General features: G+C 40.9%; 1 protein-coding gene across 3 annotated transcripts in view; it reads left to right on the plus strand.

Moving 5' to 3' along the window:
- The window catches only part of HEATR1 (HEAT repeat containing 1), a 64,519-nt gene that overhangs the window by 21,275 nt on the left and 22,429 nt on the right, over positions 1–20,815 (plus strand). For all 3 annotated transcript variants that reach the window (XM_036829115.1, XM_036829116.1, XM_036829117.1), the window contains 17 exons: positions 4,216–4,385; positions 4,772–4,930; positions 6,262–6,504; positions 6,759–6,890; positions 8,095–8,198; positions 8,369–8,512; positions 9,380–9,498; positions 9,595–9,716; positions 11,258–11,386; positions 12,853–13,083; positions 13,857–13,983; positions 15,388–15,548; positions 18,098–18,144; positions 18,252–18,375; positions 18,976–19,116; positions 19,626–19,915; positions 20,617–20,767. In XM_036829115.1, coding sequence (XP_036685010.1) covers positions 4,216–4,385; positions 4,772–4,930; positions 6,262–6,504; positions 6,759–6,890; positions 8,095–8,198; positions 8,369–8,512; positions 9,380–9,498; positions 9,595–9,716; positions 11,258–11,386; positions 12,853–13,083; positions 13,857–13,983; positions 15,388–15,548; positions 18,098–18,144; positions 18,252–18,375; positions 18,976–19,116; positions 19,626–19,915; positions 20,617–20,767 — 2,594 coding nt within the window. The remainder of the gene's footprint in view (positions 1–4,215; positions 4,386–4,771; positions 4,931–6,261; positions 6,505–6,758; positions 6,891–8,094; positions 8,199–8,368; positions 8,513–9,379; positions 9,499–9,594; positions 9,717–11,257; positions 11,387–12,852; positions 13,084–13,856; positions 13,984–15,387; positions 15,549–18,097; positions 18,145–18,251; positions 18,376–18,975; positions 19,117–19,625; positions 19,916–20,616; positions 20,768–20,815) is intronic.

Genomic DNA, 20,815 nt, shown 5'->3' on the forward strand with positions numbered 1-20,815 from the left:
AGAATTAGACCCTATAGTGATTGAAGATGAGCAAGTTGATGAGGATGACGGAATCATTTAAGTACCAGAGGAATGACAGTGGCCTGTGGAGAATTTGAACATGCTCTTGATTAAGTTTTTTATTCCCAAATCACTTGTTATAAATGTTCTGTGAAAGCAAAGTGAATGACCATACATTTTCCCCAGAACAGTTTCTCAATATTTATCTTTTATTAGCTCCTTGAAAGAGCACATAATTACAGTTGTAACCAAAATTTTGTTATATGTGAGATAGATATACAATTTTAAGTTTTACTTACACAATAAAATCCCATGAATGTAATTTTTTCTCCACTACTTACTGAAATATTGCAGTCCCTTTTTTAGGTGGATTTACTTTAAAGAAGGTTTATTCAGGTTTTTCGGATATGAATTTCCTGGACTTTTTTTTTTTTTTAACATCTTTATTGGACTATAATTGCTTTACAGTGTTGTGTTGGTTTCTGCTGTATAACAAAGTGAATCAGCTATATGTATACATATATCCCCATATCCCCTCCCTCTTGCATCTCCCTCCCACCCTCCCTATCCCACCCCTCTAGGTGGTCGCAAAGTACCGAGCTGATCTCCCTGTGCTATGCAGCTGCTTCCCACTAGCTATTTTACATTTGGTAGTGTATATATGTCACTGCTACTCTCTCACTTTGTCCCAGCTTACCCTTCCCCCTCCCCATGTCCTCAACTCCATTCTCTACGTCTGTGTCTTTATTCCTGTCCTGCCCTTAGGTTCATCAGAACCTTCTCTTTTTGTTTTTTAGATTCCATATATATGTGTTAGCCTACAGTATTTGTTTTTCTCTTTCTGACTTACTTCACTCTGTATGACAGACTCTAGGTCCGTCCACCTCACTACAAATAACTCAATTTTGTTTCTTCTTATGGCTGAGTATTCCATTATGTATATGTGCCACATCTTCTTTATCCATTCATCTGCTGATGGACACTTAGGTTGCTTCCATGTCCTGGATATTGTAACTATTGCTGCAGTGAACATTATGGTACATGACTCTTTTTGAATTATGGTTTTCTCAGGGTGTATGTTCTGGGCATTTAAACTTTTTGAATGAATACATTGTAAACATCTTTCTATATTAATAAATACAGAATTATATATATATTTTAAATGTCTGCAGAATATTCTGTGTGGAGATACCATAGTTTATTAAAATAGTTATCTACTGTTAAACTTATGAGTTTTCAAAAAAACAAAGTCACAAGTAGTTAGATTTTCTAATTAGGTATGAAATGTGCTATCCTTTGGCATCAAAGGCAGTGGCTTCTGAGGATTATATGCCTCTTTGTAAACAGCATGACCAAAGGACCTAACTTTTCCTCTGGTATTGCTGCAAGACGGGCTCCCTTCCTACCCCTGCTGTCTTGCCTTCTGTCACCTCCCCACTTCCTGAAGTACTTTTGCATTTATGCTGCCTAGATATGTCACAGTTACTCCACTGAAAACAGGAGAGATGCACTCTGTTCTTCATGCAAGCTCAAGGACCACTAGAGTCCCCCAGGGCCTCAAGTAGAGGGCCGCTTCCTCATTGCACCGGTCCTCAGAGCACTCCACTGTGAATCCACAGTGAGCTTCCAGCCATACCTTTTCCCTTAGGAGTCTAGGAAGTGTTGGCTGTTATTTGTTTTCATATATTTACAAGAAAATATTATGCTGTGCAAAAGAAAAAGGGTTTGCAATATTAATATAATTGTATGAGTTCACTTTTTGTCAGTGGCTTGGGAATCTAACCAGTTTCTTTACTTTCTGTGCAAATATGTATTCCAGCTCAGGCTTGCATAGAGCAAATCTTTGCTAAATGAGTAAGAGTTTAACGTTTGTAAGCTGGAGGCTGCTGTTGGTTTGTTATGCCTTATCAATATAGTAAGTTTATTTACATGTTTAAAAGCAAAACTCAAGTATTTTTTTCAGCTTTTATGTAAAATATGCTATTTCAAATCTGAAAAAAATTAGTTGGGAGAATGAAGTCACATAGATTTTTAAGTGGAAGGACATACTTAACAGCTGATTGCTTAAATAATGTCGTTTAACCCACCTTGGGTTCCAGTAACTTACTTGAACATAGAAACCATAGTAGTTAGTACTTTGTTTTTGAATTTGGCTTTTTCTGAAAGCTCTGCCCCACTCTACTGGGAATTTTAGCAAACAGATATCATGGCCTGATGCTGCCCTTTGTATGAATTCAACTTCTCAGCTGTTCATTTTTGGCTTTACTTTATAAATTAATGTCATGGAGACCAGGAGGGATTTCCAGCTTTCATATGACCTTCTTGGAAGAGTGTGAAAGCTTGTCACACTCTTTCTTAGCATTCCAGAAGTAGTATATGTAGAATGGATCATTTCTAGCAAGATAAAAATCACCAAAATTTGCCCCAGTAGATAGTATGGAATAAAGCTTAAATAACTAATTACCATAAAAGGACTTCAGATGTCTCTTTATCCTGGAGACTTTTCTTCAAAAAAACCCTGATTCACTTGATTTCTACCAGGTCCTTGAAGCCGGTTATTTCAATGTTATTGAACTGGGCAGGGCATAGAACCAAGGAAAGCTACCAGATTCTTTGTCTAAAACCAGCACAACATCCTTACAGATAAAAGACGATGGCTGTATTTAATAATGATGCAAAAATTCTAAATAAAATACTTGCTGGGTCCAGCAACATTATTTTAGAAAGTAAACATTTCCCCAGAGTTCATTCCAAAAATACAAAGTTGGTTCAAAACAAGATATTCTATTATATAATTGGCTAGAGAAAACCCATATAATCATGTCCAAAGATCTGAAAAGGCATGAGATAAAAATCAGTAATTACTCCTAATTAAGTGACAGCAGAGTAGGAGTAACATGATGAAAATACTTCCCAAATCAAAAGCTAGTATTTTTGCCACGTAATTGGCGAAACAAAAGCATTCCTGTTAAATTCATCATTTTTATTGAACATGGTTCTAGAAGCATAGTAGGCAAAAATAGATACGTTTCAGATACTAATGAGATGTATGAATGACAAAGCTGACATCCCAGATCTGTGGGGTTCTTAGGTTGACTGTTAAACAGGACATCTGCTAGCCATTTGGAAACATTAAAGAAGCTTGACTCTAACCTTATTCCTTAGACAAAAATTTCACCTGAACTAAAGATTTCACATTAAAAAAAACTTAGCTTTAGTGTTAGAAGAAAATGTGGAGTACTAGAGGTAGATACTTTTAAAACTCTTTTAGAGTGGGGAGCACCTTTCAAAGCAACATGTAAAACTAGAAGAAAAATTCTTCTATAAAGCTCTAAAATTTCCGCATCAAAAAGAAAGTGAAAACAAACATCTATTCAGGACAAAATATCTGCAAAGTATCATGCACAAATGGGTTATTTCCTCTGCACTCTTGTGCAGGATGTATGTACAGGGTGTTTGTTGCAGCAGTTTTAATGCCAAAAGACTAGAAACAATCTAAACTTTTACCAGTAAGGTAAAATACAGTAACCAGTAAAGTAAAATACAATGGAGCATTTGTATACAGTTTTAAAAGGATATTTAATGTAGATACGTATGTACTTAAATGGAAAACCCTTCCAATATACATTGAGATGTGATAGCAGTTGGTGCAGAACAGGATATGTATGCTATGGTCTCATTTGTGTGTTTTCAAAAGAATATAACAGAAAATGTCTAACAGTTCTCTAGCATAGAAAACAAATAATTAAACAGTGACTGGTCTTCAGAGAGGGAGTTTGAGTTGAGAGGAAAACTTGCATCATGCACCCTTTGGTACTATTGAAGTTTTATACTGTTTCAGTGGGGTTTTTTTGTTTTTTTAATAATTTTTTTTATAATTTTTATTTATTTATATTTATTTTTGGCTGTGTTGGGTCTTCGTTTCTGTGCGAGGGCTTTCTCTAGTTGCGGCAAGCGGGGGCCACTCTTCATCACGGTGCGCAGGCCTCTCACTGTCGCGGCCTCTCTTGTTGCGGAGCACAAGCTACAGACGCACAGGCTCAGTAGTTGTGGCTCACGGGCTTAGTTGCTCCGCGGCATGTGGGATCTTCCCAGACCAGGGCTCGAACCCGTGTCCCCTGCATTGGCAGGCAGATTCTCAACCGCTGCGCCACCAGGGAAGCCCTGTTTCAATGTTTTGAATCGTTACTTAAATTTTTTTCCCTTTGGTTTTAGTGGTGACATCTCTACTCATTAATCTGGGAAGCCCCATAAAAGAAGTACGTAGGGCTGCCATTCATTGTCTCCAGGCCCTCAGCGGAGTGGCATCCCAGTTTCATCTGGTCATAGATCATGTGGTTCCTAAAGCAGAGGAGATCACCTCAGATGCCACCTATGTTGCTCAGGTAAACTCAGTAGCAAGGAAGATTGAGAGTGTGTATGCCCGTGTGGACACATGAACCTTTTTCTCCTTTCTTGACATTCTGCTTTGCAGGGATTTTTATTGACTACGTCATTGAATTTAGAAATTGATATGTCAATGTCTGCACATCTTTCTTCCCCCATTTTAAAAAGATAGCAATGCCATGTTTCATTTCTGCTATCTTTTTAATGGCTAAAAGGCCAATGTTTAGTTTTTGATAGTAAGCTACCTGATGGGTAGTGATACCCTTTCCTATTAAGGGTATTGAAAATCATGAGCAGTGTCGCATCATTTGGGAAAGAATCTTCCATAAGTAGTACATGTAACTTTTTTTTTTCCAATCCGGTTTTTTTTTTTTTTGTATCCCAGGATTTGGCTACTTTATTTGAGGAACTACAGAGAGAAAAGAAGCTGAAATCTCATCAGAAGTTGTCTGAAACTTTGAAAAACCTACTTTATTGTGTATATAGTTGCCCATCTTATATTGCAAAAGATTTGATGAAAGTACTTCAGGAGGTCAACAGTGAGGTATGTGCAATTTAAGTGGGCTGTCCAATCCACGTGATGTTACTAAAGATTATTGTAACTGCTCACGTGTGCGTAAGACTTTGTGAGGGTTGCATATATACACTCAGATGTGAACATTTTATTAATTTGGGAGGGGGAAGAGTTGAGGTGGAGAAAAGAGATACAGGATACAAAAAGCAAATATTAGTGAGTTTCTTTCCATTTAAAAATTGTGTGTTATCCCTGTCTCATCATTGATGTGATTTTAAATGAATTTTACAGTTACACAGGGAAAAACACTGGCGATGCACTGCTGAAAAACTGTTAGTTTTTGTTTGTTCTTCAGGTGAAAATCCTCCACAAAATAATATATTTGAACATAAAAGTCTGTGCACATTCCAAAATCATTTACTCATTTTTAAAATGTATGTGGCTGTACATTTTTCTGTGGGGAGAATCCAAAGCTTTCATTATGTTGTCAAGGAAGCCTGTGATTCAAAAGAAAGAGGTTGTGAATCACATGTTTGTGTGGTGGTTTGTGCTGGTACAGAAAAACTGCTCCTCATCCTCGTGTTCCAGAAATGCCCGTGGACCTTACCGTTCTTGGACTGACTGCAACTTGCAGAACTAAAAGAGGGATCCAATGGAGTAAAAGCCATTTGATTATATTGTCTTGTTGTCAGCAAACAGATGGCCTTTATCAGCTCTGTGTCGTCCCTGGTATAAACAAGGAATTGACAGTCTTGGTCTGTAAAAAACCAAGTAGTAAATATTTTAGGCTCTGTGGGCCATACAGATTGTGTTGCAGCCACTTAGCTCTGCCATCGTGTTGCGAAAGCAGCCTCAGACAGTATGTAAACAAATGAGCATGCCTGTGTTTCAGTAAACAAAATTGACAAAAACAGATGGTCCTCTGGACTTGGCCTGCAAGCCATAATTTGCTGACTCCTGGTTGAGTTATTAAAGACTTCAGATACATAATTTTAATTAATATTAATTACACAGCATTGGAAATGTAGTGTAGAAAAACTAAAATTTATTTTTATAGTCCAAAACTTTAGTTTGTATTTCCTGTTTTCAGAAGGTGTTAGGATGCTCACAGATTATTTTTCCTGTCATCTCTAAAGGGTTTGGATCTTTTGACTGTTATAGACTGAACTGTCAGAGGGGACCTGGGTGCCTTAGTTGGATTAATAGCTATCCCTGTGTCTTAAGAGGTCATTATTTTATTGTTTTTTTTCCTCCAGGCTAAGCTCGCAGTCTTGCAGAATATCTTTGGATATCTTTGTACAGCAAGCAGAAACTTATATCCATATAGATAACTATTTACTAATAAATTTTCCAAACTTTAGATGGTGCTTTCTCAGCTGCTGCCTATGATTGAGCAACTGTTAGAAAAGATGCAGAAGGAGCCCACAGTTGTCCTGAAAGATGAGCTTATTGCTCTGCATCTCATTCTGGGAAAATATAATGAACATTCAGCTTCCCTTTTACATAAGGACCCGAAGAGTCTAGATATATTTATAAAAGCTGTGCACACAACAAAGGAACTTTGCACAGGAATGCCAACCGTTCAGATTACAGCCCTCGAAAAGGTTAGTGATTTCTTTCAGAAACTGAAGCATGTTCAGGCTTTCAAAAATCTGTAATGTTTTACTTCAAGAAAATAGACTGGGCATATTTTAAAGGAATATGATATATTTGACCCATTTTGCAAAACTGAATGATGTTCATGAGTCATTTAAACTGACAAAATGGAAAACAGTTTCACATTGTAAAAGAGAATGATAAATCATGTTTGGAATTCAAGTTTGTTCATTTATCTCAATTGCCTTTTTTCTGCCTCTAGATTACGAAGCCATTTTTTGCAGCTATTTCAGATGAAAAGGTTCAGCAGAAGCTTTTGTGCACATTGTTTGATTTATTGGTGAACTGTAAAAACTCACATTGTGCTCAGACTGTTAGCAGTGTTTTTAAAGGGGTAAGTTGCAAACTTCCTGCCATTTGTTTATTGATGTTTACTCTCTTGCAAGTAACACCATGTTTAAGCTTCCTCTATTTTTTTTTTATACATTTGGTGTAGGATTTTATTATTTATTTATTTATTTATTTTTGGCTGTGTTGGGTCTTCGTTTCTGTGCAAGGGCTTTCCCCAGTTGCAGCAAGCGGGGACCACTCTTCATCGCGATGCGTGGGCCTCTCACTGTCGCAGCCTCTCTTGTTGCGGAGCACAGGCTCCAGACGCGCAGGCTCAGTAGTTGTGGCTCACGGGCCCAGTTGCTCCGCGGCATGTGGGATCCTCCCAGACCAGAGCTGGAACCCGTGTCCCCTGCATTGGCAGGCAGATTCTCAACCACTGCGCCACCAGGGAAGCCCTAAGCTTCCTCCATTTTATAATGCTTTTAGGAAGTCAGATGTTCCCATTAACCAGAATCATGGAAAAGGAGGTCATAGAGAAGTGCAATATCAATGTTATAAGTCTTCATCATTATTTTTATTGTATGAAATAATTATAGTTTTGAACACGTAGGGTGTATGTTAGTTTGGATCTTATTCATATTAGGGAGAATCTCCCTCTTATGCAAGAACAGGAATGAATGGTGGCTCCATGTTCAGCTGGGTCGTGGATTATTCTGCTTGATTTAAATAGTTGTTTAATGACATATAGAATGGAATTGAGAATCTGCTCATTGGTTTATATGTATATTGAAACCTAGCTGTAGATCAGAATAACCACCTAGTTACTCAGTGTTTTGCTTTGTTGTGCTTTTTTAGGAAAATACTTTCACAAAAATAGATAATAGTGTGGTAAAGTCTTAGTATCCAGATTCTGCAGTTTTCAGAATTTTAACATAATTACTTAGATTTCTAAGATGAGTTAAGTGGAACAAATTAAGGCACAGAGCAGTGTGTATAATATGCTCCTCTGTGCATGTGTGTGTGTGTGTGGTCTGTCTGTCTGTCTGTGTTTAATATTTATAGAGCTGTTGGTATATGGAAAATTTCCCAAGAATACATAAGAAATTGTCAATGATATTTGCCTTTGGGGGTTGGGCTGGGCTGTAGGGTTGTAGGGGGACAAAGTGGACAGAAACATGTTCATTGTATCTGTTTGAATCAACGTAAACTGCTCTAATTTTCACCCATGGAATCCTGTCATCACCCATTCTTCCTTCATATTCCAGATTTCCGTTAATGCTGAACAAGTCAGAATAGAACTGGAGCCACCAGATAAAACTAAGTCCTTAGGCACAATTCAGCAAACAAGGAGGCAGAAAATGCAGCAGAAGTAAGAGCTATGAATGCATGAGAACACTGTTGTCCCCCAGGCCTTGGATGTTTTGGAACCATTGTGATTTTTTGATACCCATCAATTGGGCATAATCGGATACAGTAATTTTTACTTATTAGCGTTGATAATGTTTGCTCTTCTAACTTTTTGTCTTGTCTGTTTCCCAGAAAATCACAAGATCTAGAATCTGTTCAGGAAGTTGGAGGTTCTTACTGGCAAAGAACAACCCTCATCCTAGAATTACTGCAGCACAAAAAGAAACTCAAAAGTCCTCAGATATTGATACCGACACTTTTTAACCTGCTCTCAAGGTAATGACACTTGCCTTTGATCTGTGAGAGAATGAGATTCTAATTCTTGCCCATCTTATTTTATTTAACATTCTCTTTTCACATTCTCTTCTTGCTTAGCTAGTCTGTAAAATAGAGCAAGTTGAATACTATAGTTGAAAGATTTAAAGAATGGTTATAGGAACCGGTTGCCAGGGCCCGAAACTAACCTTCATCCTGTATTACATAATAAATGAGCACTTTCTCCAGCCTACTTTCCTTCCTCACTTTCAACGCCATGTCCCCGGGGGCATCATTACTTGTATTTAAGGATACAGTGTGACACCCGCTATATTTTTTAGGTGTGCGTTATTAGATAGCTGTAGTGTACGCATTGCATCGCAGATGTGTGCTCTCGTCCAAAAAAGAAAGTAATTCTCAAGGTTGTCCTCTAAGGAGATTTAAAATAGGTTGACGGAAGGTGCAATAGAGAGGAGAGGTAATGTGACGTAAGCGCCTGCCTGCACTAGAAGACTCAGAGTTAGAAATCTTACATCATGTTTATAGACTTGATGTTTTTGGGTTTTTTTAATAAGTTTATTTATTTATTTTTGGTTTGGTCTTTGTTGCTGCTCGCAGGCTTTCTGTAGATGTGGCAAGCAGGGGCTCTAGGCACGTGAGCTTCAGTAGTTGTGGCACGCGGGCTCAGTAGTTGTGGCTCATGGGCTTTAGAGCGCAGGCTCTAGACTTGATGTTTAATGTTAATGTTTTATTAACATTAAATGTTTAATGTTAATGTTTTAAATTAAATGTTTATTTAATATGTGTTCTGGACAGTGGTCATTAATGCAGCACTGAAATTGTACAACTCTTTCATTTCCCATCATTTCTGTTCCGGGCATCCTGAAGGTGTTTAGAGCCTTTGCCACCAGAGCAGGGAAGTATGGAATACACCAAACAGTTAATTCTAAGTTGTTTGCTTAACATCTGCCAAAAACTCTCTCCAGATGGCAGCAAAATACCAAAAGGTGTGTACTTTGTTGGAAGGAAAGGGGGGGAAGGATTATCTACTCTGAGTATGAATGTACCTACCACTTAGAGATTTTTTATTTCTCGCCCTGTAGATGTTCTCGATGAGGAGAAGTTCAACGTGGAATTGATAGTTCAGTGCATCCGCGTTTCTGAGATGCCTCAGACCCATCACCATGCCCTTTTACTTTTGGGTACTGTTGCTGGAATATTTCCTGTAAGTGTTAATGATTTAAGACTTACGCAGATATTTTTTTCCGTGGAAATGCGTAGGCCTGCACTGTTGTGAATTCAGTGGACATTTTGGATATTACAGCGCTAATGGGACTCTTGGCCCTGCTTCTTCAATAGCTGAGACAGTAAGCTGGTTGATCTTGCTAAGCTTTGGTTCCCCTTTTTGTGAGGTGGAGAATAATAGTAACCTTCTTCGTAGGATTGTTGTGAGAATGGGATTGGATAATTTATTGTTAGCACTTAGCACAGTGCTTGGTGCAATGTAGCTATCCAATAAGTGGTGGTATTAGTGTTATTTGGAAAAAATCCCGTGAATCCTCAGGTAATCCTCACACAGCTTTCAACCAGTGACTTAAAATTAATTTGATTATAAAGTACCTCAGTTAAAGAAATCGTGTTCCTTATAGAAATACGTCGTTTAAAAATTTTTGAAGAGATTGAAATTATTTTCATGTAGGGGATTTAGGTCAGATGTACTTAACCTGGAGTTGGTTCTCCATGACCTTTAGCGAGCGGGTCTCTTAACCTGCTAAAATCATATGCAAGATTTAATGTGTATGGGTTTTTTTCCCCCTTGGTGTAGAGTCAGTAGCTCTCAAAGGGGTTGATAATCCAGAAAAAATTAAGAATCATTGATATTTTTCTTTTGTTTTTATTGAAATGTAGTTCATATGCCATATGAATATATAGTTAATTGCCACCCATTTAAAGTATACAATTCAGTGGTTTTAGTTTATTCACAGAATTGTGCAATCATCACCATTATGTACTTCCTAAACTTTTTCATCAACCCCAGAAAGAAACCCCGTATGCATTAGCATTCACTGCCCGTTTCCTTTACCACCAGCACCCCTGATCGACCTTCTCTATCCTAGACGTCTCCTGTGTAAATGGAATCATATAATACGTGGCATGTTTTGCACTTCATGTAACGTTTCCAAGGTTCATCCATTTTGAAGCTTGAATCAGTATTCTTTTTATGGCTGGATAATATACCATTGTACGTGTATACCACATTTTGTTTATCATTAGTTGACGGACATTTAAGTTGTTTCCACTTTTTGGCTCTTAACAATTATGCTGCTGTGAACACTCGTATAGGAGATTTTGTGTGAACATGTTTTCAGTGTTTTCAATAGGAGTGGAATTACTGGGTCATATGCCAACTTAACTTTCTGAGAAACTGTCAGACTATTTGAGCGTCTGTACCATTTTGTACCCACCAAGCAGTGTCTGAGGGTTCTATGTCCCCACTCCCTCACAGCTGTTATTGTCTTTTTTATTATAGTCATCCTAGTGGGTATGAAGTGGTGTCTTCCGATTTGGATTTTGCATTTTCTTAATAACTGATGTTGATCATCTTTTCATGTGCTTATTGACCATTTGTTTATTTGTGGAGAAATGTCTTTGCAAATCCTTTGCCTATTTTTAATTTGAGTTATTTCTTTTTATTGCTGAGTTTAATGAATCTTGATACTTGATGTGCTTAAAATGGAAAATATTGAAAAATGTGTTTTCTTTCAGGATAAAGTTCTACACAATATCATGTCTATTTTTACATTTATGGGAGCCAATGTGATGCGTCTAGATGATACTTACAGTTTTCAAGTTATTAACAAGACAGTGAAAATGGTAATTCCAGCACTTATGCAGGTAAGCTGTCTTTCCACCATCATTGGTGTTATTTTTCTGATTTTTAAGATTTTTAAGATTTTACATAGCATGAAATTCAAGAAGTGGTAAATACATGACATGAAAAGCCTTTCTGAAATGCTCAGGTATTTGTGCCCCTTAAATTTGAGTGGTGAACCTAAGGAGTAATCTTGGAAACAATGTCTTTTCCAGAAATACCTATAAACATGCCAGGCTGGTTCTGCTGTACTGCCAGGGTATAACTCTATAAGTGCCTGAACATTCCTCTGACAAAGTGAATTTACATTTACCGTGTATCTCAGGACATCGCGTCAGTTTGATAAGACCCCTGTGTAGGTCGATGAAATAGGAAGTTTTAGAGCAAATGTGTTAACATACAATTCAACAGACATTTACCAAGCATTCCCTTGAGAGCTCAGTACGCAAAGAGATGAGTGAGATCTGGTCTCTGCCAGACTAGTCTCAGCAAGGAGTGAAGATTTCGAAACTAAAAAGTAGCCTTGAACGTGAATGGGCATGGCTGTCCACTTGCGTTTTCTGTTTACCCTCACTGTTGTCACTGTCTTTCCTCATGCTATTGACCATTTCAGCGATGACCATACCCAGCACTTCCTCCTTTTAATCTTGGTATAAGGTTGGTGTTCTCTGTCCAGCAAGTTAGCCGCGACAGGAGACGTATATAAAAAGGAAAATAACGATACGCATTAATATGGTATATGCCAGTGGAATTTGATAAACACTAAAGAGTTCAGAATAGGGGAAGGTCCACGCGGGCCGGGATGATCACACAGACTTGATTAAGAAGTGGACTTTGAATGGGTCTGAAGAGGAGGTAGGATTTGCTCCCTGAAACGGCAGGCAGTCCCGGCCTGGGGATGGTGTGCGCAGTGTGTGTGAGGGATGTTGAGAGCCGAAGCGGGTGGAAGTAGGGGCACCGGGTTAGCCATTCGTGCAGGTGTCTGTTCCTTCATCCTTTCATCCGCTAGGCTGTTATCTTCTGAGCACCCATACCAGATGGTTTGAACTTTATTCTGGAAGCAGCAGGGAGCTGATGGCCTTACCGTGCTCTGCTTTTCAGATTAAACCGTTCTTCTCGAGGCACAACTCAAATCCTGCTTGGTTTTTGCAGGACGGCCCGAGAGCAGCCTTGCTATCAGGGCCCGTCCTTGGCATCTGCCATCTAGTGCCGCCTGTTACCTTTTCACAGGTGTATTGTGTCTCGTGGAGATGATACATCTCCTTTGGGGAAGTGCTCACGCCTTGCACTTTGTAGTCCCCTGGGGGCCACAGAGTGCCGAGGACATAATCTGTGTACTCCTTGAATACTTACCGATTGGTCTCTGATTATTAGAACTCCTTTGACAACTTTTTGGGGGCACATCTGAAGGCCTTTCTGTGCCTACTTATAGCTTGTCTCGCGGAGGGTTATTTGCTTCTACTCACTGCCCCTGCTTGCTGCCCTGCAGTCTGACGGTGGCACCTCTGCAGAAGTCACGAGGAGCGTGGAGGACATCGTGGTCAAGATCATTAACGTGTTCGTGGATGCGCTGCCCCACGTGCCCGAGCACAGGCGCCTGCCTGTCCTCGTCCAGCTTGTGGACACACTGGGCGCAGAGAGATTCCTCTGGGTTCTCCTCCTCCTGCTCTTTGAACAGTATGTCACTAAAACCGTGCTGGTGGCTGCCTTCGGAGAAAAGGTCAGAGCGTAGCGCGCGGTGACAAGAAAAAACGGGTGGTGTTTCACACAGATTTTGTGTCACTTTCCACTTGAAACATGGGGCTGGTGATGGTTAGTGTGCGTTACTTAACAGTGTGTGCTCAGAAGGGCTTTTAAAGGTGTTTCTAGCATTCTCTGAAATTGCTTCCAGAGCCCGAGGCACGGAATACCCTCAGGAGCAACAGGGCTTCTCCTGAGGGTGACTTGACTTTTCTAAGAAACTAGGCTGATGCCGTGCTGGGTGGGTGTATTTTAATTAAGCCCCAAAGAGTACAGCTGTACAGGAATTAAACTGTGTCTCTTGAACATGGTTTTGAAGGCATTTTAGGGGGCAGGGGAGGAAGGTCGGTGTCACTGAAGTCAGTGAGATGCAGGTGACAGTTTTGAAGAGCCCTGTTTTGAAGAGAGATGAGGGCAGAAGTTACACGTCCAGGGCTGTTTTTAAATGGCTTCTTAGACGTTGGATCCAGGAATAGATCTAGAACCTACTCCAAGTAAAGTAGTATGTTCATTTCTGCCAGATATCATAATGCAGTGTATCCTGGAATTATGCCTCATAATTCTCATAAATTGGCTTTTTTATGTAAGAAGCTCAGTACCTGATTCCTCTGGTCATACACGTGACTATAAGGAACAGCATGGAGTGGCTTTGTGTGCTAAGAAGTACTTTTAAAACATTTCCCTTATTTCTACTTACTAAGTAACATAAATTTGAGAGGTACAGTTTATTACCTATTTCTCTCCCCTACACAGGATGCTATTTTAGAGGCAGACACTGAATTTTGGATTTCAGTCTGTTGTGAATTTAGTGTCCAGCATCAGATCCAAAGCTTGATGAATATCCTTGAGTACTTAATGAAGCTGCCAGAGGAAAAAGAAGGTGGGCGTTAAGTCTGATGTTAATTACTGTTTAATCTGGAAGCTTGAGAGAGGCAGGAGGTAATGCAGCTTGTCTTCAGAACCCATGGTGCGTCTTTAGAAGGATTTTTTTAAGTAAGTTAGTAATTTTTATTCGAGTATACGGTTGTTACCTTCTCCAATGTTTATGGAAAACAGTGAGCGGGATTTCTGCTTGCCGTTCCTCACACGTTGGCTTTCAGGCCTCTGTGCCTCTGCGCTGATGTGTGGGCTGTGGCGTGTTCCACGTGTCTGGGATGAATTGACGGTGAAGTGACAGCAAGTTAGCAGCATCTTATTAGCTATATCTTAGTTTCCCATTAAAATGTGAAGCCTTTTTTTTTTTTTCTGTCTGCACCGTGCGGCTTGAGGGATCTTAGTTCCCCAACCAGGGATTGAACCTGGGCCACGGCAGTGAAAGCACAGAGTCCTAACCACTGGCCCGCCAGGGAGTTCCCGTGAAGACCTTTATAAGAAGAAAAACAAAACAGGTACCACGGCAGTGGTAACTAAATATGAAAATTTTACCACGTAGGGGTCTTGAAGAAAATTCCGCTCATTGCAGCACCGATGAGGTTGGCTTAAGAAAGGGCTGACGTGTTGACTGTTCTTAGTTCTCTGCCCTTTGGAGCAGAACAGTGAGGTACATTAGAAAGAAGGGTCTGAAGACTCCGCAGGGACTGCTGTCTGGGTGACCGGCCGTTTACCTTGCCTGCCCTGCTTGGCCGGGTTTGGGAGGGACAGAGCTGGGAGGCGCCGGTGAGCTGTGTGTGGTGACGTGTGGAGGACGAAGCCTTCATTCGAGTCGCTCTCCAGGACGGTGGTTTTAAGGGGCCCACCACGGACCCCCAGCCATGGCGCCCCAACCCCTTTCGTATTTGATACATTTGAATGCGGGATTCTACGGAGTTTTAGGACAGACACCTGCAGCTTTTAGAGTTAAATGTTGAAGGCAAGGGATGACCCCCCCTTTAGTCTGTTGTGGGCCATCAAAGTAAATGTCTCTGCAGCTTCGGAAATGGGGCATGGAGCCAGTTGAGACTCCTTTTGCAGTATCTTTGTCTTCTATTTGTTTGTCTGAGTTACCTTGTTTTTTGTTTGGTTGGTTTTGTCTTACATACTCTATTCTCAGGGCTGTTTGGGTACTTTCTTGGTAAATATACTCCTATCTTTCACTGGTTTAGAAGAGGAAAAACTGGGTATAACAAATTATATATACACATGCATATGTATAATAATATACATATCGTATATTATGTGTATAACAGAGTAACAAATTTCTCTCTAAAAATTGTATCCATTTACCCTGCTCATTATGTCTGTATCTAAATACCAAAGAATCAGGTCGAAGATGAGTGAGGTCACTTGTTCTGTTGCTCTTTTTCAGAAACCCTTCCCACATCAGTATCTTACAAGAGCGACTCACAAGAAGAAATGCTACAGGTTTTTAACATAGACGCTCACACCAGCAAGCAACTGCGGCATTTTAAATTTTTGTCAGTGTCCTTCATGTCTCGGCTTCTGGCTTCCAATAATTTTATCAGAAAGGTGAGATGTTCTTTAAATGTGTTTGCTTTTTCTGAAGGAACTGTGTTTTAGGCTAGGAAAAACAGCTTGGCAAGTCTCTCATGAAAACGTGAGGCATGCCTGTAATAGAAACAGACAGTGCTGTTCACCTCAACATGAACACCTGTTGGGCACGATCTACTAAGATTGTATATACGTAAACCCTGTGGCTCAGCAGTTCTGTTCTCAAGTGGTATATACCTGCAGAAGTGTGTGAACATGTGCACCAAAAGACATCGACAAGAATCTTCGTGGTAGCATTGTTCATGGTGCCCAGAACTGGCCACAACCCAAGTGTCCATCATCAGTGGAGTGGACAGAGCGTCTCTTCATAGCTGGACGTGGGTGAACCTCAGGGACACACGGCCATCTGGTGACTCTCATCAGCATAATATCAAAGGAGAGAAGGCAGACACAAAGGAATGCATCCTGTGATTCCGGTTGTATGAAGTTCAGAAACAGGCAAAACACACCTGTGGTTTTAGAAGTAACGACAGTGTCTATCTTTGGGAAGGAGGAAAGGGCAGGGTCAAGTAGGGGAGGGATTCTGAGGTGCTGATAACATGCTGTTTCTTTACCCAAATATAGTGAGCTCTACACACATGATTTGTGCACCTTTCTGTTTGTGTGCTTTAAACTTTAAACTAGAGAGAAAGAAGGAAATACAGAAACAAAATGAAGAAATAAAGAAACAGAAAGGAGGATCCAGGGTCATGACCAGGAACATAAGAATGGCTGAGCATTCAAATATCTGTATTCTGTTTCTGTTATAACGCATGAACAGATCCAGGGGGAAACCTATGATCATTGAAATATTGAGAGAAAGAATTTAGTGAATCCAGTGCTTATTCGTGATTTCAGAAAAATAATCCTCACCATTGTGAGATGGACAGAACTCCTCAGCCTGATAAAGACATCCGTCGGAAGCCTGTGGTTTACGGCACACTTCATGATGAGACATTAACATGTGCCTGTTAAAGTCTGGAACAAAGGTGCCCTCTGTCAGTATTCCTACTCAGCATAAGAAATGAAGTGTAAGAATCAGAAAAAAAGAGAATTGATGAGCTTGTAGAACTGGTAGTTAGCTCAGCAAGCTCACTTGAGAGTGATCAGTGTAGACACTGCTCTGTGTCAAGCAGGCTTGCTGAGGATGGTGGTGCTTCCCAAGCACGTGGGTGGGTCAGTGTGACTGGACACCAGGCGGACACACCCACGCGATGTAAGACACGTGCTCCATGGCTGGTAGCACCACATGGCAGTGGGGAGAGAAAAATGTCCAAGAACTAGAGCTGGCACGGTTTGTTTTCCAAGTGGGGGGAAGAAAGACTGATCTCATATATAAACAAAAGACAGTTTTAGGTGGCTTAAAAACTTCAGTGTGAAAAGAAGTACTTAGCACTTTGAGAAGAAAACCAAGGGAAAAACATCGTTGTAACTGGAGGGTGGAAAAGAATTTCTTAAGAACTTCAACCAAAAGCCACCATAAACAAAATGAAAAGAAAGCCACAGACTAAAAGAAGGGTATTGCTGTTTATAAATCAAGAAGCGTCCGTTTCCGTTAGAACAACTGGCAAAGAATAGGAATTCACTGAAGAGGAATCACAAATGGCCAATGTGACGAAACAACCTCCCTAGTAAGAAGGAAAATTCAGATTATAGAGGATACCACCATGATGTTATCAAACTGGCAGGAAGTTTGAAGTTAATACAAGCAGTGGCAAGGCTGGGGGGACACGATCATTTGTGTACAGTGATGGGTAGCAGGAGTCGGTACAACCACTTCAGAAAGTGCGGGCAGTGTCCGTTCAAAGTGAAGATGCTCACCCCTGCCATCTAGCAGTTCCCTTTCTCTACGAGAACTTGCCTGGATGCTCAAGGAGAAAGGTTCTTTTTTAGCACTGTTACTAAAGGGGGAAGAAAAGGGCCATAAAACTAAATATCTACCAAGAGAGGTGAGTGAATAAATAAGTCGTGGTACCTGGAGAGGAATACTGTGTGCAGTTGAAACGAATGAACTAGAACAACGTAAGTCACCACAGACAGATCTCAAAAATCTAATGTAATCAAGAAAGCGTGTTGCCGGCTGATACGTACTCTGATAACATTCAGCCGCAGATTCAAGTTTGTGGGGCTTGGGGTGGAAGGAGATTGGGATTAGGGAACGATACAGAGGGGACTACAGCTGTATCCTTAAGTTTAACACCTTAAAATTAGATATGGGCTAACGAAAGATTAGTATTTCAGAAAACTAATAGGTGTTAATCACTTGCTGTATTTTTCTGAATCTTTGTAGTACTTTACAGATAGTATGAATATCTATAGAATGTAATCAAAATAAGTGAAAAGACTAATTAAATTAAGGGAAATGGAGTTATCACAGTATGACAGGGGTGATCTGGACCTGATTAAATTGTAATGTCAGAAAACACTGGGGGAGTGAGTTCGTCAGTCTCCGATGTTTCATTGCACTTCAAATGATTTTTCATCATCGGCTGTCATACTGTTCTAATGACGCCTTCTTTAAAAATTAGGTAGTTGAAAGTGGCGGTCCTAAGGTGTTGACAGGCCTTGAACAGAGGTATGTTACCTTTTTTAAAATTTGTATTTGTAAATAATTTCAAACTTTTAATCAAAAAGCTGGAAGAAGAGAACGCAAGACTCCCTCATGCGTCTCCTGTGTTTCAGGTTGCTAGAAATGGTTCTTGGCTACATTAATGCTGTAGCACAGTCCATGGAGAGAAACGCAGACAAGCTCACTGGGAAGTTTTGGCGAGCACTCCTCAGTAAAGCTTATGACATGCTGGACAAGGTGGGTGTTTATTTCTCCCTGTCTTCTGTGTTTTGTTGCTGTTCTATGTCATCGTAAAGTTATTTAACAGAAAGTTTTACTGTAAGGGTAAACTTAGCAATAGCTTAACAGAAAGCAGCCCAGATTTTTCTTGGAAAAGAATCTCTTGATGACTGGAGATCATTTTATCAGGAAAACAGTTGTTTCCCTACCAATTGTGAGAACATGTGCCTCAATAAATATGATGCTTTAAATATTGATTCATGTCCTGCTATATAATGTTCGCTTTATTCAAGTGGAATAAAAGATAGCTATTCAGTGGAGCTTGTAGTTCACCAGTAAAATCAGTGGCCAAGACCGCTGTTGCAGATCCAGCTGAGGCGCTTAGCCGCGTGGCGCTGAGCAGTTCACAGTGTGAGCATCCTTTTGTCGTTGTTGTTGTTTGTTTGATCAATGTGGTTAGTCACGCCTCCCTGAAGGGTTAGTGCAACAACTAGATAGTGAGAGAAAATGCCTCGCACCTAGAAGGTGTGCAGCGAATGGAAGTCTGTCTTAAATGAGTCATCCTCCCTTGTGTATTTTTTATTTTCCTTTTTTGTTAAATGTAAAACTGCTGTGTAGGTCAATGGCTTGCTGCCCACAGAAACCTTCATCCCTGTGATCAGAGGGCTGCTGGAGAACCCACTGCCGTCTGTTCGCCGGAAAGCTTTGGATCTTTTGAACAACAAACTACAGCAGAAAACCTCCTGGAAGAAGAAAATTGTAAGTGAAGACTGCGCTACAGACCCATTTCCCATTCTTGGCTTTATCAGAGCTGCATTCAACTCCTTGAAGTTTCTCCAGCGGTACAATTTAAATAGGGATATTATTATCCAAATACAATGCTGTGGTGCGTGTGTGTTTAAAATGTGATGCTAATTCTGATAGGAGCACGTATATATGTGTTATAAGAGCTCTTAGAGTGGAATTGCAGCCTAGTAGTATTCTTGCTTAACATGGACCATATGTTGCCTTAACTTTAGCACGATTCTAATCCTCTTTCACTCCACATGGGTAGGGTGCTTTATATAAATACAGAATTGGTCGCAAGCACGTGCGTCCATTTATTGGTAAATAAAGCAGATGGAGAAAAGGTCGCTTGTGTTTAATCGTGTGGCGTAGGACGTCTTGGTCTGATCTCCATTTAGGCAGTCTCAAGCAGTAAACATGGAGAAAAGGACTAGCATTTTGTTTGTAGCTTTAATTATTTGGGAAGTTTGGCTCTTTTTCAGGTTTCCCATTTCCTGGAACTGGTCCCAGTCCTTGTGGCCATGGTGAAGCATAAAAGAAAGACATTAGAAGAACAACCAATAAACAGACAGACAGCTTTATACACCTTGAAGCTTTTATGCAAGAATTTTGGTGCAGAAAATCCAGAGCCTTTTGTCCCTGTGCTGAACACTGCCGTGAGGCTGATTGCTCTAGGAACAAAGGAGGAGAAGAACGTCCTGGGGGGTGCCCTGCTGTGTGTGGCCGAGGTGGTCTCCACGCTGGAAGCCTTGGCCATCCCTCAGCTCCCCAGGTATGTCGAGGGGACCTGACACAAGACCACCGCACGAGGTTTCTGGTATCAGCTGGAAAATAAAACCTTAGTGACTTTTTCCCGACTGTCAGTAGAAGTTTCATAAAATTAGATTTGTTAGAGAAGTGACCTTTTCTTCAAACTGGAAAATAATAACATTCTCGTTTACCTGATGTGTATTGTCCCCCAGTTTTTGCTCCCCTTTGACCAGCGTTCCTAGGAAGCAGTAGGTGACAACACTGCTTCGTAGAGGGGCCCAGCCGGTTGGGCCACAGCTGCCAGGTGCTGGCCGCGCCAGAAGTGGCCGCTCCTGGCTCTCTCGTTGGCTCTGGTGTTGGCCAGCGTGCAGCCTCGCCAGCTTGCCAGGGTTACGCAGCCTGTCAGAGCTTTGCCGTCTACAAACCGAGGCAGCACCAACCTCACAGGATGCCCGTGCGGCAGTGTGTGCGGGGCTTTTTTGCCCAACACACAGCAAGTGTTAAACTGAAAGGTGGTGTTATTATTTAAGGTGATGCTGGGTCAGTACTGCGGGCACTGGGAGAGCTCTTGCTCTCGGTCACATAAACCGTGTAGACGTTTTGTGGGACGTCAGAGATGTAACGGGCATGGTTATTTGGATGTTTTCAGAGTGACTTCTGCTCCGTTCTCCGTTCTCTACTTCTGCTTAAAGTTCCTCTGAAGCTTGTGCCCTTTCTTTCCAGCCTGATGCCACCCTTGCTGACAGCCATAAGGAGCACCCGCGACCTGGTCTCGGGCGAGGTCTACCTGCTCAGCGCCCTGGCGGCCCTGCAGAAGGTGGTTGAGACCCTGCCGCACTTCATCAGCCCCTACCTGGAAGGTGTCTTGTTGCAGGTGAGCTGGTGACCACGGGGGGGGGAGGGGAAAGCTTACAGATTTGAT

Source organism: Balaenoptera musculus, chromosome 16 (assembly GCF_009873245.2).
Source record: "Balaenoptera musculus isolate JJ_BM4_2016_0621 chromosome 16, mBalMus1.pri.v3, whole genome shotgun sequence".
Taxonomy (NCBI): Eukaryota; Metazoa; Chordata; class Mammalia; order Artiodactyla; family Balaenopteridae; genus Balaenoptera; species Balaenoptera musculus.